The sequence below is a fragment of the Homalodisca vitripennis genome, chromosome 3 (genome assembly GCF_021130785.1).
Source record: "Homalodisca vitripennis isolate AUS2020 chromosome 3, UT_GWSS_2.1, whole genome shotgun sequence".
Lineage (NCBI taxonomy): Eukaryota > Metazoa > Arthropoda > Insecta > Hemiptera > Cicadellidae > Homalodisca > Homalodisca vitripennis.
The window spans coordinates 96,184,190-96,207,364 of NC_060209.1; the positions used below are offsets into that span (position 1 = coordinate 96,184,190).

The following is a 23,175-nucleotide window of genomic DNA, read 5'->3' on the forward strand; positions in this document are numbered from 1 at the left end:
ATTTTGGTTACGTAATTGCTCAGCTAAATCCCAAACACCATCATCGAACATGACGTTACCTTTATAGAAATCTAGCTACATGCACATTGTCAAGTCTGTAGGTCAATTCGTTCTAGAGAAATTGTGCTGATAGGCAGTAAAAAAACAGATAGGTCGAGATAAAAACAGAAGTGAATAGTTGCCAGCCTCACTGATGATGATAGATTTCGCTAACACTCGTTAAATTATCCTGGTAGAGTCAATACTTGAATGTTTACCTGAGCAAGACGCTGGCGCGCCCCAGGCTTGGACATGGCCGCTGCCATCACACGGCGCAGAAGCTCCTGTCGGTTACCCTCCGTCTGTTCCAACTCTGACAGGTTGATATCTTCCAGCCTAGAGAAAACAAACCATCTCATCAACAACAAATCTGGGACGTATTTTTGTCCACCAGAAGAAATCTATGAGAGAGCTTGCAAAATTCAACAGCAGCAACGTTTGTCAACAGAAATTTAAATAAATGAAAGTAGCCTACATCTTATAGGTGGCCAAGAATATTAGCACTCTACAGTTAGAGAGATACTGATACACATATGTAAAACGCATGGTTCGAAAAGCTCTAAACTTCACACTGCGATAACATCGTTCGACCATCTTTGTGGAATTCTTCCTACTTAAGAGACCGAGTTCCTTTACCTGCTGCTAAAATAGGCATTGTGCCTGAAGCGATAGTGACTCACCGATAGTATTCGAGCGATAGTAGTTTAACTCTGGTTAGTGTTGTTTCGTATGGCACCATTGTCCCTGACGCCACTGCTACTGTCGCGTGCGCGACTGCAGAGTCTGGTCTGAGGCTGAGGGCAGTCTCTAAAGGTGATAGCATTTCATCCCGCCGTTTACAACTTAAACAACTGTCTGTAAATAGGTTGAGTGCTTGTGCTACAGGCAATATATGGTCAGTGACAGCATCAGTAGACCACATATGAAAAAAATTATTTTGTTATTTTTTGGGTCTTATAAAACTGGTTATCAGTGACACCCCTCCCCTCATCTGTTATAAAGCTTCATACAATATGCATATCTCATTTTTTAGCTAATTAATAGGTGTTTTTAAAACAGTTTCTTCTGTCTTGAACAAATGGTACCAGTTTACACGTAATTCAACAAACAACAAACATAATCGCTCTAGAACAATCGCTTCAGGTACACTATTGTGGTAAAAGCAGCCAAAGGTAAAATGCTCGCAACACGAGACCGTGTAGCTGCAGGACAGAACACTGCCCTTTAGAGTGAGTTCTGGCCTTGAAAACATTCTTTGTGATCTCTAGAGGACTAATTACATAGTACTATTTCCTTACTTGAATGAACTGTAGCTACTTTTTATAATCTATGCTCGATTTAGCAAATAATGTTAAGGCCTATTCTGAATGCTATGATTACGACTTAATTATGAATTAAATCTTCTGAATCTGAATACGATAGTAGTAAAATGTAGTACTAAATCCTGACATCTGCTCTTAATGTTTAGTGTTTTATTACGATAATGGTTTTTCCGCTACGACCTATTGGAATTATATTTGACCTTGTTTATTTTACTTATTAAAAGTATTGATGTTTTAAGTGGGTGAAAGTGCTAGAGCACTATTTTTGCGACTTATAGAATACTGTATACTAATAACACACACAAATAAAAAAAACAATTCTATAATCCTTAGTCTGTGCTAATATGATGTCGCGGTTGTATGTGAAAGCGGACATTAGTGGACATGGCTGTATCAGCCTTCTAGAACTGTCATGAAACAGCCACTAGTTGGATGCATCAAATATTTTTAACTTACCCGTTATCATCATCACTAGTTGATGAAGCATCCATTGTTTGTCCTCCTCCATCTTCACTGCTGGTATCACCTTCCCCTCCAGGATCGTCCAGTGGGAAGTCCTCCATCACCTCCTCTACCTCCCCCAAGCCATCTGCTCCTGCTGCTGTACATAGTGCCGCTGTCTAAAAAAGAAGAATGCAAATAAAAATTTAAACAGTTTTAATTGCCACTACATGAAATAGCAAAAAATCGCCTATACTATCTAACCACTACCTTGTGACCTAGCCGTGCATTAACCTGGCACCAGGCGTACAACCTACCACTGACTGCCCTGACACCAGGCATTGTCAGCTATCTCTTGTAAGCATTCTCATGGAGCATTCAATTTATGTTATAGTAAAATATTTGTACTTTGGCTAATATTATATTTTACTCTACAAAAGCAGCAAATGTAAGCATGAAAATTGGTTTGTGGTAATCTAAAAGAACCATTATGAAAATAATACATATAGGCTTACATGTCCGAATGAATCAGAACAATGCACGTATGATTATAGTTTAGCTGATGGAACAGTGAGCGCCTGCAAGCTGTCATCACGTTTCTCCCTCCTCATAAACTTATCAACAGTAGTTATAAATCGAAACCATTTTGGAAACAATAGTAACGGTTAGTAGGTTCAGGAGGGTTCACTTATGGCTGGTTTATAGCTTATAATTTTCCAGTTGATCCTACACTTGGTACAACTAAAACCGATGTGTCACTTAAATTTGGGCAACCCTATGGATGTCCAGGAGCAGCACATTACGAGTCGCAAATGTCGAGATACTGGGGCACAAGGGTCTAGATCGATAGGTCTAGTTTTTACGGGAAATGAAATGTTGGAGTTGATGGGGCGCCCTAAGAGTTAAATACTAGCCTAGACATAAGGGCGTGCCACCCCTGCACGCTTTGGCTGGAGAGGCTGGTACAAGAGCTGGCTTCCCTTTCTTCCAAGGTGACATGACTGAGAGTAATGCTTCAAATCTTTTCTCATGAATATCGACAGCAGGCAGCCCCTGCACCCAACCTTACCCATCCAGATTATCCTGTCACTCCGAAAGCAGCGCCAAGGTCTTTTTAGGACTAAGTGCAATTTCTCAGCTTCTTGTCCTAGGAGAAAAAACACTAAAACTTTCAATAAACAACAATTAATGCCTACGAACCTCACCACTCTTATCGTCATCTCCAGACATAAGGTGACAGTGGCAGCGCCTAGCAGGTGACATACGACAATAAACACCTTTGAGTTGTCATTCTTCTCCCAATATCTAGAACTTAGCTGCAAATAGTGGAAACAATTAATTACGTTTTGACAGAGACCCGCTATCGAAGCTACATAGCATTGTGATTCGCTTAAGCCAGGAATACAACCATTTCTAAAACACACAACATAGTACGTTGCACTGTGGAATGGTGCGCACCTGTTATTCCGACATGTGAGTGTATGACGAAGCGGTTGGGCATGTATAACGGCAGTATGTAACACATTCATGCAGGAAACACAGCTCCGGACCTACCAACTGTTGATGTTCAGACCGTTTTATATTCCATTAGTCCTTGATATGTTATCCCTTTTTATAAACATTGTTGTTTGTAAGTATCATCAAAGAAAGTTTACAATTTCCCCATTGTTTATCAGGCGTGAAATAGTTTCTATGTCATCGAACTGAAGCTGAAATTTTACCTCCTTTCTGACTATTCCTAGAGCTAAAATAGGGTTTCGTTCGTAGTAATCAGAAAATATTTTCTTGGTGTCATTGGTATGTTCCGTTGAGACTTTTATTTGAACTATTATTTCTTGGATATTTCCTCTTATAGTTTTATTTCCTCTCCACTTTCCATATTTGGGAGACGGAAGTATTGTTTAAATTTATCGAAAATTTCCTCGGTTATTATAAGCTAAATATTGCCGAAGGAAATTAGAAAATTCACAATCAATAAAAATTAAAAAGAGGAATTTACTGGCAAGAAACACCTATTATGCGTCTTATACTTCTATGTTTATATTTCTTAAAAGTGTAATGTACTAAGTAACTTAGTTTAGTCAATGCTAAACGACTAATAGTCTTTAAGGTTACAATTTCTTGTGCCTCCACGTCACCCCCAAGCTTCCTGTATCCTAAAAGCCATTTCGTAGGATGGATCATTCCAATTTGATATCCATACCTACCTGAAGAGATCCAGTAAGATTGAAACACGAAGTACTAGTGACAAAACAGTGAAGTCTAGTCTCTTTCCATGAATTTTCATTTAGAACGGTGTTAGTGATTTTTATAGAATGTAAAAAATGGTCCCAAACCATTCAATATATGGTTTGGGTGCAATATCTAGTCAATATCTAGTGCAATATCTAGTCAATCACAGTTGTGTGCAATAGCTAGTCAGCGACAGTACAACTGTACAGCCTGTCAGCGCTCAACGCTCAACGTACTCCCGCAACACAACGAGTACACTTCGGCGACTGCCTATGTTATCTGCACATGGTACAAACATATTATACTTATAATTTACGAATCTACCATGGAAATAAAGCCAAATTTAAAATATTACTGATACCCTGTTAGTAGTTATTGTTAAGAATTAAGTAAACATGCCAAACATTCACGGCCGACTGCTACAAACATGTGCCTCTATACTTCATATATACTTTTGCCAATCTCAGCTTATTTTTTCTGTTTTCCTGTATGTCAAAACGAAATCTCGAAAACGCATCGACCTCTATATAAGAATAAAGCTTAATTCTTTCGTCTATATTTGAAATTTTGCATGAGGTTTTATTTCTATATAGATCAACACTGATTTTGGTACATGTCACTAAATGGGATTTGTCTGAGCGTTAATAAATATTTTTACATTTGTCTTGTGGGTAACCATGGGCAACGAGAAGATTTCTGAATAAATATATTTGTAAAGATGCTGAATACAATCACATGTAACAGTATGATACTTGTAGCCAAACTATACGTAAAATATCTCGGGTAAGATTGTATATTGACTTCAAATTTTGCATTAAACTTCATTTCAACATAGACAAGAATAGGTTCTACGATGGCGCATGTCCATCCATTAGATTTGTCTCAGTGGCATTGAAGCCTATTACTCAGTAGATCATAAAAATTTCTCTTTTGTCTAACAGGGAGATGTAAATATTTTTGTTTTTTCAATAAGATTGACTTTCTGTCTATTTACAGGAAATAAAAATGAAATGAACTATAGTATTGACATTATGTCTGCAATCTGAGCAAATCCTGTTAGACGACACGTGGTGTAACCTACACCTTGTGATTAGTAAAACTGTAACTCTACATGCACTAATATAGTTCAGTTTTTGTATATGTAAATCTATATTCAACCCATTCATTTCTTAAGAAAAGAAACTGTAAAATACCATTGGACCACTAAATTTTGCTGTACAGTCTTTTTTTATCGTGCAGTGTTTCATTACTAGTACATGCAATCACTACCAGCAATCAACATGCTGTTTTGTGACAGAATGCCAGGTTTTTGATAATGTATGCATAGAAAACTACTATATAAGCATATTTATGCATACAAATTATCAAATAAAACTATAAAGTTCTACATAAAAAGGCAAACTTAAAGATTGAAAACTTTGAAAAGATCGCATTGGAAAGAGCGCAGAAGCCGAAGCTATGGGTTCATTATGTATATGATGTTTAGGCAGTTTGGCCTTATAGTAAATATATTATATAGATAATCTATATTATATAGATAAATATAGATATAGTAAATTATTTCTCTATACATAACAGATAAAACTAACTAGAATGCAGTAAAGAAAACGTTATAGGGGAAATTGTGCACTAAAATCACATGAATAAAATACTTGAAAAACATACTAAAAATATATGATATATTGAGCCACAATTCATCACTATTTAAAACTAATTTATTTTTCTGACATTCAGAGAGCGATTGCTAAAGTAGACAGGATATTAAACAATACATAATATCAAAACGCTATGCACAGTGCCTTAAAACATTGAAAAGCGGTTTCATACGAGTAAAGGTTACACCTCTACTATATACGCTTAGGATCTACGAAATTCTATGCATTTTCAGCTCAGTATAGATTATGGAATTGAAGTGTCTACATACAAGAGTTCATGAACCAGTTATGCATAAAAGCATTAAGACGCGGAAATCACAATAGTAGCAGGACATAGTTGTGACAAAATACGATAAATTTGACAAAACATAGGCCTAATTACTAGCAAAAATGTCATATTATTATCATAATAGGAGAAATATGTACAGTAATAAAAAAGCAACCTAAAAAATGAGACAGTATCAGATTATAAAAAACTGCAATGTGTGATAAAGAGGCTATACCGATTGGTCGTGTTAGACGTTGTTTGGGCGCTGAAGCGGACTGTAGAGCGGATATATATTACTGGTAGTTTCGGTTTAACTCTTGTTGTCTGAAGATGACACGTCACAACAAGGCCGTAATATATCAATATTTAATAGTGTTAACAATGATTCGACTTGAGTGAACCGGTAAACTTGATGTTGACAAACACTTACATAATTAACTAGTGCTGAACACTCGTTATACGAACAGGGAGACTTGCCTTCTCTTGTAAACCTAATGGATTTGTGTGGTCGAGTACCGTTCCGTCCTGTCCTGGCCGCTCGATCGCCTCGCAGCGCTGTTTTACCATTTACTGTATCCTGCCGACGGAACCCGTTATATAAACACCATTGGCACTTATATAAGTACTCTGCTATATCAAGAGGGAATTCGATGTGATAATACTAGTGGACTTGTACTAGTTTTAGTGACATTTTTAAATTTCACTTTTCTCTATTTAATTGTGAAACGTCAGGATTGTTGTAATCCAATGTTGGGATTCACCCATTCTCTCTATTCATTACCAGGTAATGCTCATAAAATCTGTATGACGGAAGTTGACGTAATTTTTAAAGTTATTTAGCTCAATGTTATTTTTTAATCGATAAAACATTAATTCGTTCATTCCACCCACAATTCCGATAAAACTGTAGACTGTGGGGTGGGCCTTTCCTCTGTTGTACTCTCGTTGACGTAATAGAAAGATGTGTTCATGTTTTAATAATGATTAGTTTTAATTTTACGCGGCTTGTTCCTAACCGTCAGTCCATTAGGTTCCGACATAATGTCTCGAAGAAGATACCAACATTCTATAAAAACATTTACACCTTCATTAATTGTTGGACACAATTAGGAACAAGTATGGAAAATAGCTGTCATCATTTAATTAAGTTTAATCAAATCCATTAGGTTTACTCATTACTATTTTATAACCAACACTTTTTGGGCAACAAGTTTACGATTTTCCGTGATAAATTTATATGACTAACACTATTACATTAACACTATGACGCAGAGTTTTAAAATAACGTCTTTCAGACAATTCCACGTAAGAATAAAAATATTTAATTTCTTCCTTTTTTCAAAATACATATGAATAATCTATAATGTTTACTTTGAAATAAACTCGTCCTTCATTTTAGGTAATACAGTGCCGCAAAATTATATACAGTTCAAAGTATACCTTTACTGTTTTTATGTTGTATTCAAACCCATTATTTGTTTTCTTGTATCTCTAGAACAAGTTTGAAATATATAAATCATATAGATTATTGTTTATTTATTATTGTTATTGATTATTTACTCTGATAGTTTGTATATCAGAGTAAATACTCTTTCTCTAAATATCCAATTATCCATTAATAGATCGGTGTCTTGGATACGGCTCATACTTTAATTTACTCCGTTGGTTACAATTAGTTCGAATTATGCATAAACCCAATGATATATTGAGTATATTCCTTTCATCTCACTTTTGTAATGAAATTGTTGATTTGGTGAAGTTTAAAATTGTGTAACATGATGACTTGAGGAGCGGAATATTGGTCTCCACACTACGTGCAAATCTGCAAGACTTCCTCCAGACGGTCAAGATAAATTTATCGGTCTTCTCTAACCCCAAGAGCAGGAAGTAAGGAAAACCGTTGGTTATAAAAAGGATAAACGCACACCAAACTCGAGGTCAACTTGGAAGGCTTCGCGTTTACCCCACAACGGACGACAGCCTGGCCCGGTGAACGAAATTAAATTGACCAATGCATTATTTTGAATTTTGATGCAGAGGTAGCAGAGTTGGAGTTTCACAACACTTCGTCCCTCTACATTAACGCTTGCAAATGTTATCGATCGTTCATACAGATAACACCAGATAATACATACAAGGACAGAAATTGCATTTCTGGTAGGAGAAACTCCGCTAACGCTTTGACAATTAAACTTCGAAGTTGCCGATGTCGAAATACTCGTATATGAATACGTTTCAAGGGAATAATCTCAGATTTTAAAATCATAAAATTTACAGTCGCAATCCCTTGCTTATATTCTTCAAGAAACCGAAACAAACTTGAGTTAACTTGTGTCTACGAAATTATGCAAATAAATAAAAACTGCATTGTCCAGTCGCAATAAACTATAGGCTTTCAAGTAACAGAAAACATTCCCCTCTGTTTTAAGGGCACTATCCGAGGTATATTAAAAACTCATATTATATTTCTTTAAACAAATTCAGAACTACTTTTTATATCAACGTTCTCTGTATTAATTGTTTAAAGTTTTTTTGACGATGGAAGTCTGTAAGGGAATCAGAATTTTCAGGATATTTACCATCGTTCAGTGATTCAAAAAAATCAGTAACGCTACGTTTCGAGATCTAAAATCTAATCTCATCCCCATCTTTAATATAGACCCAACTGGAGCCTTTGTACATAAGGGAGTGAACACCTTAAGAAAACACAAAAAGCATTTCTCAGATAAAGTTTAGATCTAGATTAACTCCACACTATTTCAAAATTCCCCTATATACTGGCCTTCCAAAAACTCCCAAATCCAAGATCTCTCTTCGGCCTATCATCATCTCGGTGCATCTCTCTCGTGGTTTATCTTGCAGGGAATTGGAAATTCCTATTGCAAATTTTGACACCGTTCGTAGGAAAAACTTACTCTTTCATGAAAAATTCTAGTGATTTTGTCAAGTAGTCAAAATCCCTAAAGTTGGCTTGAACTGACAAACCTTGTAAATTTTGACTCGTTGAAAGTCTATTTTCAAATGTACCGGCTCTATAATCTCGGAATTATTGAATCACGTCTCAAAGAAGACCAAACTTTAAAGGAAAGTACTAAACTTCCCGTACCAGTAATTAGGGAACTGTTAATACGTACTATGCACTGATTATAATTATTTTGAATTAAATTTACTGTTAAGATTAGGGAATAGCAATGGGTTCTATTGTCTCCTATTTTCAAAAAAAATATTTATGGAGGTATTTAAACAAAACCTTGGCTTTAGCCCAGCTTAAACCGAAAATCTGGTGGATTTATGTGAATTATAATTTTGGTGTTTTACCTCATAGAGTCTCTAAATTTAATGAGTTTTCGATCACATTAATAGTATTGCACCTTCCATCCAATTCAAAATAGAAATGGAGGTCCAAAACAAGCTTCCTTTTTTGGATTTGTGCGTATTGAGAGAAAGGGGTGTCCTTAAGACTAAGTTTATAAAAAATACACAGGGAAATATATAAACTATCAATCAAGCTATCCAAAATCAGTCAAAGAAAGAATGGATTACTCGTTACTTGATATATCTAAGAGCTTATGATCAGATAAAGATGGATTAAAAATGGAATTTCCAATGGTTGAATTGGATGTTATACTCAATGGATACCTTAAATCAGTAATTAATAAATGCAAACGAAACAGAAGAATTATTCCTGAATCAGTACATAAGAATTGAAATATATTTGCGTTTATGTAAATCTCTTATGCGCTAGGGTTATTGGAGAAAATTAGAAGAGTAAGTCGAAAGTACAACATTAGAAGCGTGTTTAAAACACATGCCACTCTTAGACACACAAATAACAAAACCAAAAGATGACACACAGTATTCCTAAAACTGTGATTACAATATAACACGTAGTTGCAATTGGAATGCATAGCCCAGACAAAAATACCATTAAACGTTAGGATTAACAAAAAAGTAAAAAAAATTGCGCATTATTTTTGATCCGAGATCATCGTACGACGATCAGAGTGATAGAATGATTAGGATGATAGAAACCTCCTTTCTTTCAAAGGAGATTAACCGAGCCGTCATACATTAAATTAGCAGATCATCATTTAAGGTTTGTAGAACTGTTTTTCTTGTGTATAATTTTTCATATACTTTTTTTATTTAACACTCCTCTAAATTATCGTTGTCTAGCTATAAGTCGTAGTAATCATATGGAGCTTGATTGTTTTTAATATTGTTACATTTTTTATTATATATTCATCACTGCATTATTATACTAATCAATTGTATTGGTTATAGTATTGTTATATTTTCACGTTATCAATTTTATCATGTTTATTGCTATGTTATATAATTGAATTTATATTTCTATTGCTCATTAATTAGTTCCAATCATCAGTGCATTTGTATCCACATTTGTTTCGTCCTGTAACTCTCTTGAACTTAGTATGGTTTTGTATTATTACTTTTGTATAAATGGTTTAATCCGTTCGTAATAATAAACAAATAAATCACCTATAATTAAACCATCAGTCAAAATTAGGCCACATTTTGTTGTAATTTATGAATTATGAATTAACTAGAAAACCTAAAGCAACAAATAAATCGAAGAAAAAATAATGTAATGAGCTAATATTTTCTCACAGTATGGTTTTTAGAAGATCATATATAATTAACTATTATTAAACAGGACCCACTCCCGTTTCTTTATTTGCCGTTATTGCCGTTATCTATCGTTTGTGCTATGATGATCGCCATTTACTATTGGCCTCTACTCGTTCTCTGTGGTTGGTTGGTTAGTGGAGACCTGTTGTGACTGCATTTTTAGTTCAGTTTTCATAATTCGTATTTTGTTTTATTGGGTGCTTGTTTTAGAAATAATGTGCTTCGAATTGACTCACAACATGGTTTTTGTGTTTCCTTACTTATATGTGTTACAACGCTTTGGTATGATATCTTTATTTTAACACCTTCACCACTAAATGAGTCCAAAATGAGTCATGTATTGACTATGATAGCCGGAATAGTAGGTATATGCGTCTACCGCAGTCAATGTGTTAAACTAGATTGTAGTTGTGCGTTACATTAGTTATCCACTGAGGAAGATATCAAATTGCAGATCTCGAAACGTAGTGTTACAAATGTTGTGTATCTCTGTAAATGTCCGGAAGATTCTGTTTTCTTAATTCTTTATATTTCACCCATAAAGGCCTACCGGACATTTTTAAGAGAAAATGTGTATCTTGCACATAAATTTTACTGCACATTATAAAAATGTTATCCAATTCAGAGTTACGTTAAAAATTTCGAAACTCTAGGATAGCCAAAAATGTATTCATATTTTATCTTTTTTTTATTTTACTATATAAATAAATTTGACTGTTGATGGTTTACTATTATTTGGTCTTAGTCAATATCAAGTAGTCTAATATTTGTACTCAATTAAGTTAAGCTATGCATTTTTATATTGTATATTTGGTAGACATCTTGAATTAAGAAAATTTATTAGAGTCTAATTAAATTGTATTGTATTGTATTGTGTTCGAGTCCCCAAACCTTCGCCCCTTTATAAGGCCCAGTGCCGCTATCAAAATCAGTTTTATTTTGTATATTTCCTGAGTTAGACACTTCAGGCAAAACGATATTCTAGTTCAGTACAATACTCGACCTCGAAATAAAGTACTGGATAAGCTCACAGTCCTGGATATATAACAGGTTTGAGATAGGCAGAGCAGATGAATTTCGATTCGATATATACTGTACGCTTGTGGAATAATGAAATCGACATGTGACAGTTGACTTGTACCATCCACCGGTAGCTGGGAATGGAATGTGGATCTCCCGGTGCAGCCAGATCCAGAAACAGTAAGCGGCCGTACATTGATGGCATGTTATCTTCGGTTATCAGAGTTACTTCATATTTCATCAGCAACCACGATTGGTTGACAGACTTAAATGCACGAGTAGAAGCAGTGTACAGGTTCGAGCCTACGCCAGTAGCTATGCAAAATTTAACGATATTTTTGTATATTTAGATTCATAACCAATTGTTGACTGATCCGTAGGCAGATTGCACAGCTTGCTACACACCATACGGGTAAAATGATTTTACAAGAATTTCGAGTTTTATAATTAGTAGTTCTTTTTACAAACCAACCCTTATAACAATTAATTGTATTGATACATACGATATACGTAAATAATTACTGTCACTCCCTATATTTTAAACTAGAACGTTTCCTTCCAGAAATGTTTATAATACTTAATTTTCAAATGAACTTTTTTTTACTATCTCCAGACATTTTGAATTGTATGTTGAAAGGTTTAATGTTTCAATGGAGTATGAACAGAAAAGATTGCATTCAATGTTATATTATTGAATATTACATTTAGCACCGATTATCAATCTAAGGAGGTTCCAAGACATTAAGCTTAACCGTGCGCGTGTGTAAGGCATCATACCAAACCAAGAAATTAAATGTTTATGTGGAACATTCAAAACTCCTTTGAAAACAGAGTCCAAAACACAAACAAAATAAAATTGACTACATGTCGTACTTTAAAACTTACAAACACAGTTGTTTGTATTTCAACATACTTTTCTATAAGAAAACTATGATTCTTCATTATTTACGATTCACGTTTCCTTAGTTAAAAATCGACGCTTGAAATACCAAATTCGTACATCTCAGAATACATCCTTTTCACACAGGAATGCTGTTATATTGTAGTGGACTAAAACTTACCAACAAGCACAGTTTTAATATATCCATAGTGTCCGGGTATTCAACACACAATTGTTCACAACGCACACAGAACGCGGCACAGATCGTGCGGGACGCACGTGCAGGAACGAGTGTCAGCGTCGTCCATGTCAGAGCGGGGACACGGGTCGACTGACGGACGGACAGGAGGCGGGGAACCGACTAAGGTGGGAAGAAAGTTGGCCGTGACCAACAAACGAAGAAGTGCGCTGATCGCGCGCTCGCGGGTAACAGGTGGTACTTTCCTGACTGCCCGCGTGTCTTGTGTTCCCGACCGTTCAACTCTCTCCACTTCACTTGGCATGACGTCATCCTACACTACTTGCTGCCTCTCTGTGGTGGTATCTGTCTATAAGGTTTGTTTATTTAGTATATAAAAAATTGTAATCTAAAACGTGATATTGCTAGTTCAAATCAAATCAAATCTTTAATTGCTCAATTCAATTCAATTCAATTCAATGTTTTATTGCATAAAAAACAATACAAATTACATTTTGCATTCATCACTACAGTGGCTCTCATTCAGACTTACAGTTTTTCATTCACCCAAATTCTCATTCATTTCATAATTTTCCCACTCTAATCACATGGCTAGCCAATTAGGTGGTCCCCCAACCGTTTTTGCCATAAACTCGTCTGTACTATAAAAGCTTTAGAGATCAGCGTGGTTTTCAGACGAGTTTTAAATGCCTTAGGCATTGTGGCATTTTTGATCGAATTTGGTAATTTGTTGACGAACTGAACTCCTGCCTGCGAAGGCAATCGTTTATAAGCCACCGTCCTGTGTCTTCCAGTACGGTAGTTATTCCCGCCTCTAGTGTCATAAGAGTGTACGTCACTACCTCTTATGACCTCGCATTTCGATTTGAAAAAAAGAGATGTTTCCAGAATATAGAGGCAGGGAAGCGTCAACAGTTTGAGATTTTTGAATACTGGTCTGCACGACTCTCTCTGTTGAAGTTTTGCAATTATTCTAACTGCTTTTTTTCTGCAGGGTGAAAATTCTTTGAAAATGTGTGTTTGCACAAAACCTCCCCACAAGATAACTCCGTACGAGAGATTGTGGGTAAATTATTCCATAATATGCAGTCATCAGTACCTGAATTGGGCAGTATTTGGAGAGCTGCCTCAGAACATAAATGCCTGAAGACAGCTTTGAACAGACACTGCCGACGTGAGAATTCAATGTCAGCCCTCTATCTAGGTACATCCCAAGGAATTTAGTCGAGAGGACGTGTTCGACTTCAGTTTCATCCAACATGACTGTTGGATTCCAATTTGAGTCTGTATTTCGCAAACAAAATTTGATGAAAGTTGACTTTGATGGGTTTGTTTTGAGATTGAGCTCGTTTGAAGTGCAGGATTGTATTGTTGAGCTCTGTAATGTCATAATTTCCAGTTCTGGGATTGATTTTGAGCTGAAACAGAGAGTCGTGTCATCTGCGTACTGGACAATTTGCCCTTTATTAAGCGATGAGCCAGCGTTCGTTGACATACAATAAGAAGAGAAGCGGACCGAGTATGGAACCTTGAGGGACTCCACAACTCAGGCACTCCTCCCCCGACTGCACGTTTGAAATTTTGACGAATTGTTTTCTATCACTAAGATACGATTTGAGCCAATGGAGAGGCACTCCCCGTAATATTCCAATTTGTTAGTCAAGGTTGTAATGATCAACGCAGTCAAAAGCTTTCGATAAGTCTAGAAACACACTAAGTATGTCTCTTTGACCTTCAAGTCCATCTACTATCAAGTCAACTAGACGCACGACTGCGTCTAATGTTGACTTTCTACTTCGGAATCCGAACTGATTTATTTATAGCAGTTTGTGACTCTCCAAAAAATTCACGATCCGAATTAAGAAGACCTTTTCAAAAAACTTTGCTGAAAGACGGCAAGATCGAAATCGGGCGGTAATTTTGTACGGAATATGGGTCGCCTTTTTTGAATACTGGGGTGACTTTGACCGTTTTGAGAGAGGAGGGAAAAGTTCCAGAGCGAAAAGAAATATTAGTTAGGTATTCAAGTGGCTTCAACAAACGGTTTGAGCACTGTTTTTGAAGCCACGTTGACACGTAACTCAAATCATTTGATTTTTTTTTGATGGAAAATCTCCTATTACTGTGGCAATTTCCTCCTCTGTAACGGAGACAAAACCATGGAGGCTAGTGGGCTCCGTACTAATGGGGGGAACGACTGGGTTTGGCGCGGACTGAGTCCTTGGTCACCTCCAACCGAAGCAAAATATTTGTTGAATTCATCAGCGCGACCCTAGTGGAAATCACTGACTCGTTCATTTCCAATCTGTATTTCAATTCGTTTGTCGGAATGTGCATTTTTATTGTTAATTATGGCCCAAGTGGTTTTTGAAACATTTTTGGACGTGAGCAATGCTTTGGTGGTGTCATATGCTTTTAGCAAGCTCTGATCACCTTTCTGTAAATACGTTTGTAATTTTGAAAAAATATTTTAAATTCTAGGTTTGCTGAGTGCTTGGAAATTTTCTGAGAGAAACAATAATTTCTATCGCGAAATTAATATACCTTTGGTAATCCATAAGCACTTTCGTGTTCTCGGCCTTTGTTGTGTTATTTTTAAGTGACAGCTCACATTCAGGTAAAAATTTAAACGTTTCTTCGAAAGATTCAAATTGCTGTTCTAAGGGATCATAAAAATTTAGAAATTTCCAACTCTCTCGCGAAAGCAGAGAGTTTAGAAGCGCGATGTTTGTGGGCCTCGTGTTTCTGATTGTCTTTTTGTTGATTGGATCCCGTGTTAACTCGTGACCTTTGATTATGGCCTGTTGGCCGTAATGGTCCGAGATGGCTGTGTTTGATAACTAACACCTTACAGTCAGTTATGTTGGTGACGATGTTATCAATAGCTGTCGCCGAAGTGGCGGTTACTCTTGTCGGTTTCCTCTATTGACCAGACGAGACCGAAAGACCCCCAGCAAAGTCAGCGAAGCGTTTTTGTCAAAGGGGCTTCCACATCTAAAATGTCGATATTGAAGTCGCCCATGACTATGAAATTTTGTTCTTTCCTTGTTACGTCTGTCAGTATATCTTCAAATTTAGAAAAAAAAGTTCTTCGATTCCGTTTGGAGACCTGTACACTCCAATTATGAGCAATGGAGTGTTGTTTGTTTGTACGTGTTTGTACTTATTGCTCGTAACAATTTCACATTGTATGTCAAACGTCCTAATTAATTATAAATTACTCTCATACCACATTACCACCACGTTCAAACTTACATAATTTTTCATACATTCCAGTCTAATTCATCCTTCGCCAATTTCAACCAACTTCCAGCGCTGGAGTCAGTCATCGAATTGGGCGGTCTTCCAGTTGATAGTTGATAAACATTTCTAAAAATAACTTTTGTCCGAAACAGATAAAATAAGCTTATCACTTATTGTTCAACTCAATACCATCTTTTATATAATTTCGAGATAAAATACAATAGTCATATATTTTGGGAGTGCCATGGCCGAGTGGTCTAAGACGTTGGAATTTGAGTCTGAGTTAGAGATAGCGCAGGTTCGAATCCTGTCTGTGACCGTTGCACTTTTTATCAGTACCATTGACCTTGTACTGTATCGACTCTCCCCCTTATTCTGTTTGATATGATCCTCGCACATGCCAATGGCCCATGAGGACGGGAAGTATAAGGCTTAAAAGTGGATCGGCTCCTCCATGGTAAAAAAGAATTTACCATATTTAAGGAACAGCTAATTCCAAATCAGCGATAGAGTGAAAACCATAATTACTCTCGAGAAAATTGCTGTTTACCTATTTCTCCTGCTGGGGTGTTAGTATTTTTCTGAACTAAATATACAGTTTAGTTCAGTAACACCCTATATTAGTGCCGTAACAATGGAACATAACTTGAATTTGTTTAGACAAAATGTTTAAATCAATTCCAACCAAACTTCCATATTGGCATATATGTATGATAGGAAAGATTGTTTGAAGGAATAATGTAATTTAATACTAATGTATAAAATATTTTAATGTTTAAACTGGAAGGGATAAAATTTAACCTCCTTATCCTAAGTGTCTATCACGCGTTACGATTAATTCCGATAAAATAAATGAGTTTTGTATTAGTAGACTAATAGCAGGGATATTTTGTAATGGTACACTGAAGCAGGAATATGTTGTTTGGGAATATACGATTGCGTATTCGCATCCACAAAGGAGAGGCCAAAAATTAGCCGTAATTGAGGTCCCCGACCTCGGCCGGCTCGGAGGTCAGAGTTCAGAAGGAGTCTTGGCCTTCGCATTGACTCCAGAGACGTGTCCTATAATCTTATACCGTATATGTAGATAGCATCGTATTGCTTTTATCCGCCTTACCTATAGTGGCATCCGAACAGGTCAAATGTCAAGAATGGAATAAAAATAGAATGTAATACGGAGTATATCTTAAAAATGATCTAAATAACACTTAACATATTGAGAAAATGGTCTTAATTAAGTACTATAAAATTAATTAAGTACAACGAAACCTGCAATACAACACCGATAACACACGTATATAAGCCAGTGGAGTGCACTTGCAGTAGCCTTCTGTCGCCCAGTGAGGCCTGTCGGGCAGTCAGTCAGTTACCTGACCTCCAGACACCTGACTGGAAGTCTGATTTGTCAGTTTAACGGTGTGCCCTCTGTTACTATTGCCTTACCATAACAACTCGTCCCTTCCACTTCCACCCACTACAGATATACTGACCTCCAGACACCTGACTGGAAGTCTGATTTGTCAGTTTAACGGTGTGCCCTCTGTTACTATTGCCTTACCATAACAACTCGTCTCTTCCACTTCCACCCACTACAGATATACTGACCTCCAGACACCTGACTGGAAGTCTGATTTGTCAGTTTAACGGTGTGCCCTCTGTTACTATTGCCTTACCATAACAACTCGTCCCTTCCACTTCCACCCACTACAGATATACTGACCTCCAGACACCTGACTGGAAGTCTGATTTGTCAGTTTAACGGTGTGCCCTCTGTTACTATTGCCTTACCATAACAACTCGTCCCTTCCACTTCCACCCACTACAGATATACTGACCTCCAGACACCTGACTGGAAGTCTGATTTGTCAGTTTAACGGTGTGCCCTCTGTTACACTTGCCTTACCATAACAACTCGTCCCTTCCACTTACACCCACTACAGATATACTGACCTCCAGACACCTGACTGGAAGTCTGATTTGTCAGTTTAACGGTGTGCCCTCTGTTACTGTTGCCTTACCATAACAACTCGTCCCTTCCACTTCCACCCACTACAGATATACTGACCTCCAGACACCTGACTGGAAGTCTGATTTGTCAGTTTAACGGTGTGCCCTCTGTTACTATTGCCTTACCATAACAACTCGTCCCTTCCACTTCCACCCACTACAGATATACTGACCTCCAGACACCTGACTGGAAGTCTGATTTGTCAGTTTAACGGTGTGCCCTCTGTTACTATTGCCTTACCATAACAACTCGTCCCTTCCACTTCCACCCACTACAGATATACTGACCTCCAGACACCTGACTGGAAGTCTGATTTGTCAGTTTAACGGTGTGCCCTCTGTTACTATTGCCTTACCATAACAACTCGTCCCTTCCACTTCCACCCACTACAGATATACTGACCTCCAGACACCTGACTGGAAGTCTGATTTGTCAGTTTAACGGTGTGCCCTCTGTTACTATTGCCTTACCATAACAACTCGTCCCTTCCACTTCCACCCACTACAGATATACTGACCTCCAGACACCTGACTGGAAGTCTGATTTGTCAGTTTAACGGTGTGCCCTCTGTTACACTTGCCTTACCATAACAACTCGTCCCTTCCACTTACACCCACTACAGATATTCTGACCTCCAGACACCTGACTGGAAGTCTGATTTGTCAGTTTAACGGTGTGCCCTCTGTTACACTTGCCTTACCATAACAACTAGTCCCTTCCACTTACACCCACTACAGATATACTGACCTCCAGACACCTGACTGGAAGTCTGATTTGTCAGTTTAACGGTGTGCCCTCTGTTACACTTGCCTTACCATAACAACTCGTCCCTTCCACTTACACCCACTACAGATATTCTGACCTCCAGACACCTGACTGGAAGTCTGATTTGTCAGTTTAACGGTGTGCCCTCTGTTACACTTGCCTTACCATAACAACTCGTCCCTTCCACTTCCACCCACTACAGATATACTGACCTCCAGACACCTGTGTGGAAGTCTGATTTGTCAGTTTAACTGTGTGCCCTCTGTTACACTTGCCTTACCATAACAACTCGTCCCTTCCACTTAAACCCATTACAGATATTTCTGACCTCCAGACACCTGTGTGGAAGTCTGATTTGTCAGTTTAACGGTGTGCCCTCTGTTACACTTGCCTTACCATAACAACTCGTCCCTTCCACTTACACCCACTACAGATATTCTGACCTCCAGACACCTGACTGGAAGTCTGATTTGTCAGTTTAACGGTGTGCCCTCTGTTACACTTGCCTTACCATAACAACTCGTCCCTTCCACTTACACCTACTACAGATATTCTGACCTCCAGACACCTGAGTGGAAGTATGATTTGTCAGTTTAACGGTGTGCCCTCTGTTACTCTTGCCTTACCATAACAACTCGTCCCTTCCACTTCCACCCACTACAGATATACTGACCTCCAGACACCTGAGTGGAAGTCTGATTTGTCAGTTTAACGGTGTGCCCTCTGTTACACTTGCCTTACCATAACAACTCGTCCCTTCCACTTACACCCACTACAGATATACTGACCTCCAGACACCTGATTGGAAGCCTGATTTGTCAATTGGACGGTGTGCCCTCTGTTTCATTACTTTACCATAAAACTCACCTCTTTTAACTACGCATTAGATATTTTTTTATTTAGCTCAACATTTCTAACGCACAAATACGTTTCTGAACCCTTTTAAGTGTTTTTATGTGTTTATTCTTCCGTTATTGAAAGAGCTTCAGATAAGTATTTGACACTGGCGGTAGTGAGACGATGGTGTGTGTCATCGAGCGCGAGTCCAGGCCGTGGGACCAGTGCTGTATAATACGAGATTGTGTGGTGGGTGGCACGCTGGGAACTCTGTGACACACTTACCTCCGGTCTCTTCGCAGTTTAGCCTCAAGTTCGCTTGCGATAGGTTTTAATTTCTCTCTTATTTGTCTCGTTCTTTTGTTAAAATGAGTTTTTGAACGACGACGAGACGTAGCTAAACAAGAAACTGGTTTTAATTTACTATGTTTTTTATCGTTTTCTTGTCTGTAAATGTTATTTTATCCCTTTCGTCTATTAATTTGTTATTTTGCATCAGTTAGTTGATAATATATAAACTTAGTTTTTTCACATTATTTTGTTTCTCATACTTATAATTGTCCTGTAATATTTATGCCCCATGCTTTAGTTTGGTGGTGAAAAAAGACAATAATTAATATTAATTAAACTAGAGTTCAGAGAGTCATATAAATATACTCTGAGAGAATACAAACTCTGACCATACCATGTATAAATATTTTTGAAACAATTTTTTTAAGACTTAAAACTGAAATTTATATCCTTGAAAAGAAGAGACTTCATGCTCATAACACAAGATATAATGAATCACTTGAACTAAAAAATAAAAACAAAATTTATGTAGAAACATTTAGTCACAAGCATAAGTCAAGTTATACAATAAATTCCCAGAATATATCAAATTAGATGTGTAGACAAGTTATTGGGAGATTTTCCAGAGTATACTAAACACGGGCGAATTTGTGGGTCACAACAAAGTCTATACATAACTAATTTTATAATAAATGTTTTAACTTTTCAAATTATTTTGGATTTTCAAAGTCTATACATAATGGTATTTGTTTTAAAAATTACTAAATCATAAAACATTGGTTAAATGTTGTACAAATCAACGGAAAGGTTATTATTGTTTCTTTAAGATCTTTAATGGTAAAATATTTATTTGATAGCGATAATTTACCTTCATCATTTACTCACAAACCCAAGGCCTAGGCGTTACATATTAACATACATTATTTGATAATAAAGACTAAACATGTATCAAAATATGTTATCTTTAAATCGAATAAAATTAAGAAAATATATTCTAGTAATTTGCCACATTATTTTATACACAGGGTGTACTTAAATTACGTGCTGAAACAACGATATGGTCCATAGAGACTATATAAGAAAATAGGTTTTCCTTCATAATTGTCAAAATACTAGTACTTTGTTTTTCTCCTACTAGATTGCTTATATTTTAGTTTAAAATATCGCAAAACTAAGCATTTTAGTTATATTGCTACAAATTGTTTATTTTACTATAAATTACTTATTTCATGAGAAAAAACATAGTATAGTTTAATAATAATTATTATTATTTATTTTGTTTGTTCGGTATGCACAATTGAATGATGTGTATATAATTACAACTTGAAAACGTCCTGTAAAGTAAGAAATAAGATTAATTAGATTAACAACAATGTTTTTCTCTTCAATGAAGATGACGAGCTTATCGTAGAGTTCTCGTATGTTATGTAGCGTGGGAGATTGTTATACATTGCTCTATTTGTATGGTAAGGGCCTCCTTTAAATATTGACGTATTGTGTTTGGTCACTGATAACGGATTTTTCACACACATCCTACGAGGGAAAGGCAGCAGGGGAAGTGTTTTTTATCTCTCCAGACGAACATGACTTCAAATTCTAGGAATCAAGTCTGCGTTTCAGATTGCAGTAAGAGGAAGGTGAACTTATCTTAATATTCGCACATTGAACGGATTGTCTTACAGACTTCCCTCAACATGCAAGGTCCATGAAATATGGGTTTAATTAAAACATGTAAGAAAACATTGATTTAATTGGTTTATTATAAGCAATACGAGTAAACTCCTAATCCGATGTAAAACACATTGTTTCAGAATTATTAAAAGGAATAAAGAAAGTTAAGAAAATTATTTATTAATAAACCATTCGATGAGAACCAATTTTGGGCATGAAATTTGTAAAGAACAGTCGTCGGCCAAAATTACAATATTATCTTGTAATAATTTCTGGGAAAATCATTCTAATGGCGTTTGACATTTTTATGCCAAATTTTACATGTAAAACAAACCGATGTAAAAGCAAAAACTGTTAATAGACACACAACTAAGAGTTAAGTTACTCAAACTTCCCTGTCGGTGCTAAACTTTCTATTTGTCAAATGCAACAGTTTATTTAGCATTTTCCTTATCCTGATTATTGGAGTTTGCATATAAGCTTTCCATCGTTTATAAATGTGTAAACTTCACTTTCACTTCCCGTAAGTATATTATATAAACTTCTTTCTTCCGGTGATGGACAGGAAACAGTATTCAAGTCACGGTGAGAAAGCGGAGGTGATGGCTGCCAAAGAGAGGTGTTCTTGCAGTGTCCCTAGCGTCGTGATCGGCCGGCGCCGTCTCGTGCGTGCATCACCTCTGACCTCTGCTTTTTAGCGGAGTTGAAATAGGTTGCGCTCTGCACATCACCCTGTTGCTTGTCTGTGTATTATGCAAATATGTGATCAGGATAAGGACGTCGTGATGGAGTAAAATATTCGATGTTATACTGGTAATTAGGACAGGTATTTGTTCGCTGTCCCGGACGTTGTTATTAGTAACAGTTTACGTGAAGACTTAATTTACTAGCTTCTTGAGATCCTTCAAGCAATAACTTGTGTACTAGCAACCAGTTGACACTGTGAAACTTGAATTTTACTCCTTCGAAACGGCTAAAGTATAGTCATTAGGATGGAGTGCCAATGCCATAGAAATGCCATATTCATTTACAGGAAAATCTTAAGCAACTATACTTAAGCAACCTACTTGGAAACTAGACTGGTGATAACGAACAAAGCTGTTACAAACACTAACTGGATCAAACCATATCACTACAGCTGAGCTGAGGACCTGAACTATTGCTTGCGATAACAAACATAGCTATTATCAGTATGAGTGGACCGGAGTGTGTCACCGCAGCAGACACTTGTACTATTTCTAGTGATAACAAACAGCTATTACCAGTGTGAGTGGACCGGCGTGTGTCACCGCAGCTGAGCTGAGGACCTGTACTATCGCTGGCGATAACAAACATAGCTATTATCAGTGTGAGTGGACCGGAGTGTGTCACCACAGCTGAGCTGAGGACCTGTACTACTGCTGGCGATAACAAACAGCTATTATCATTGTGAGTGGACCGGAGTGTGTCACCACAGTTGAGCTGAGGACCTGTACTATTGCTGGCGATAACAAACATAGCTTTTATCATTGTAGGTGGACAGGAGTGTGTCACCACAGCTGAGCTGAGGACCTGTACTACTGCTGGCGATAACAAACATAGCTATTATCAGTGTGAGTGGACAGGAGTGTGTCACCACAGCTGAGCTGAGGACCTGTACTACTGCTGGCGATAA

At 37.0% G+C, this 23,175-nt stretch overlaps 1 protein-coding gene across 1 annotated transcript in view; it reads right to left on the reverse strand.

Annotated features, from left to right (window-relative positions):
- The window catches only part of LOC124357204 (neurotrophin 1), a 32,888-nt gene extending 19,959 nt beyond the window's left edge, over positions 1–12,929 (reverse strand). Inside the window, exons 1-3 of the mRNA XM_046808743.1 lie at positions 12,689–12,929; positions 1,818–1,981; positions 258–375 (exon numbers count right to left, since the gene is read on the reverse strand). Of these exons, the coding sequence (XP_046664699.1) occupies positions 258–375; positions 1,818–1,981; positions 12,689–12,715 (309 nt within the window). The 5' untranslated portion in view covers positions 12,716–12,929. The remainder of the gene's footprint in view (positions 1–257; positions 376–1,817; positions 1,982–12,688) is intronic.
- Positions 12,930–23,175: the final 10,246 nt, after the last annotated feature.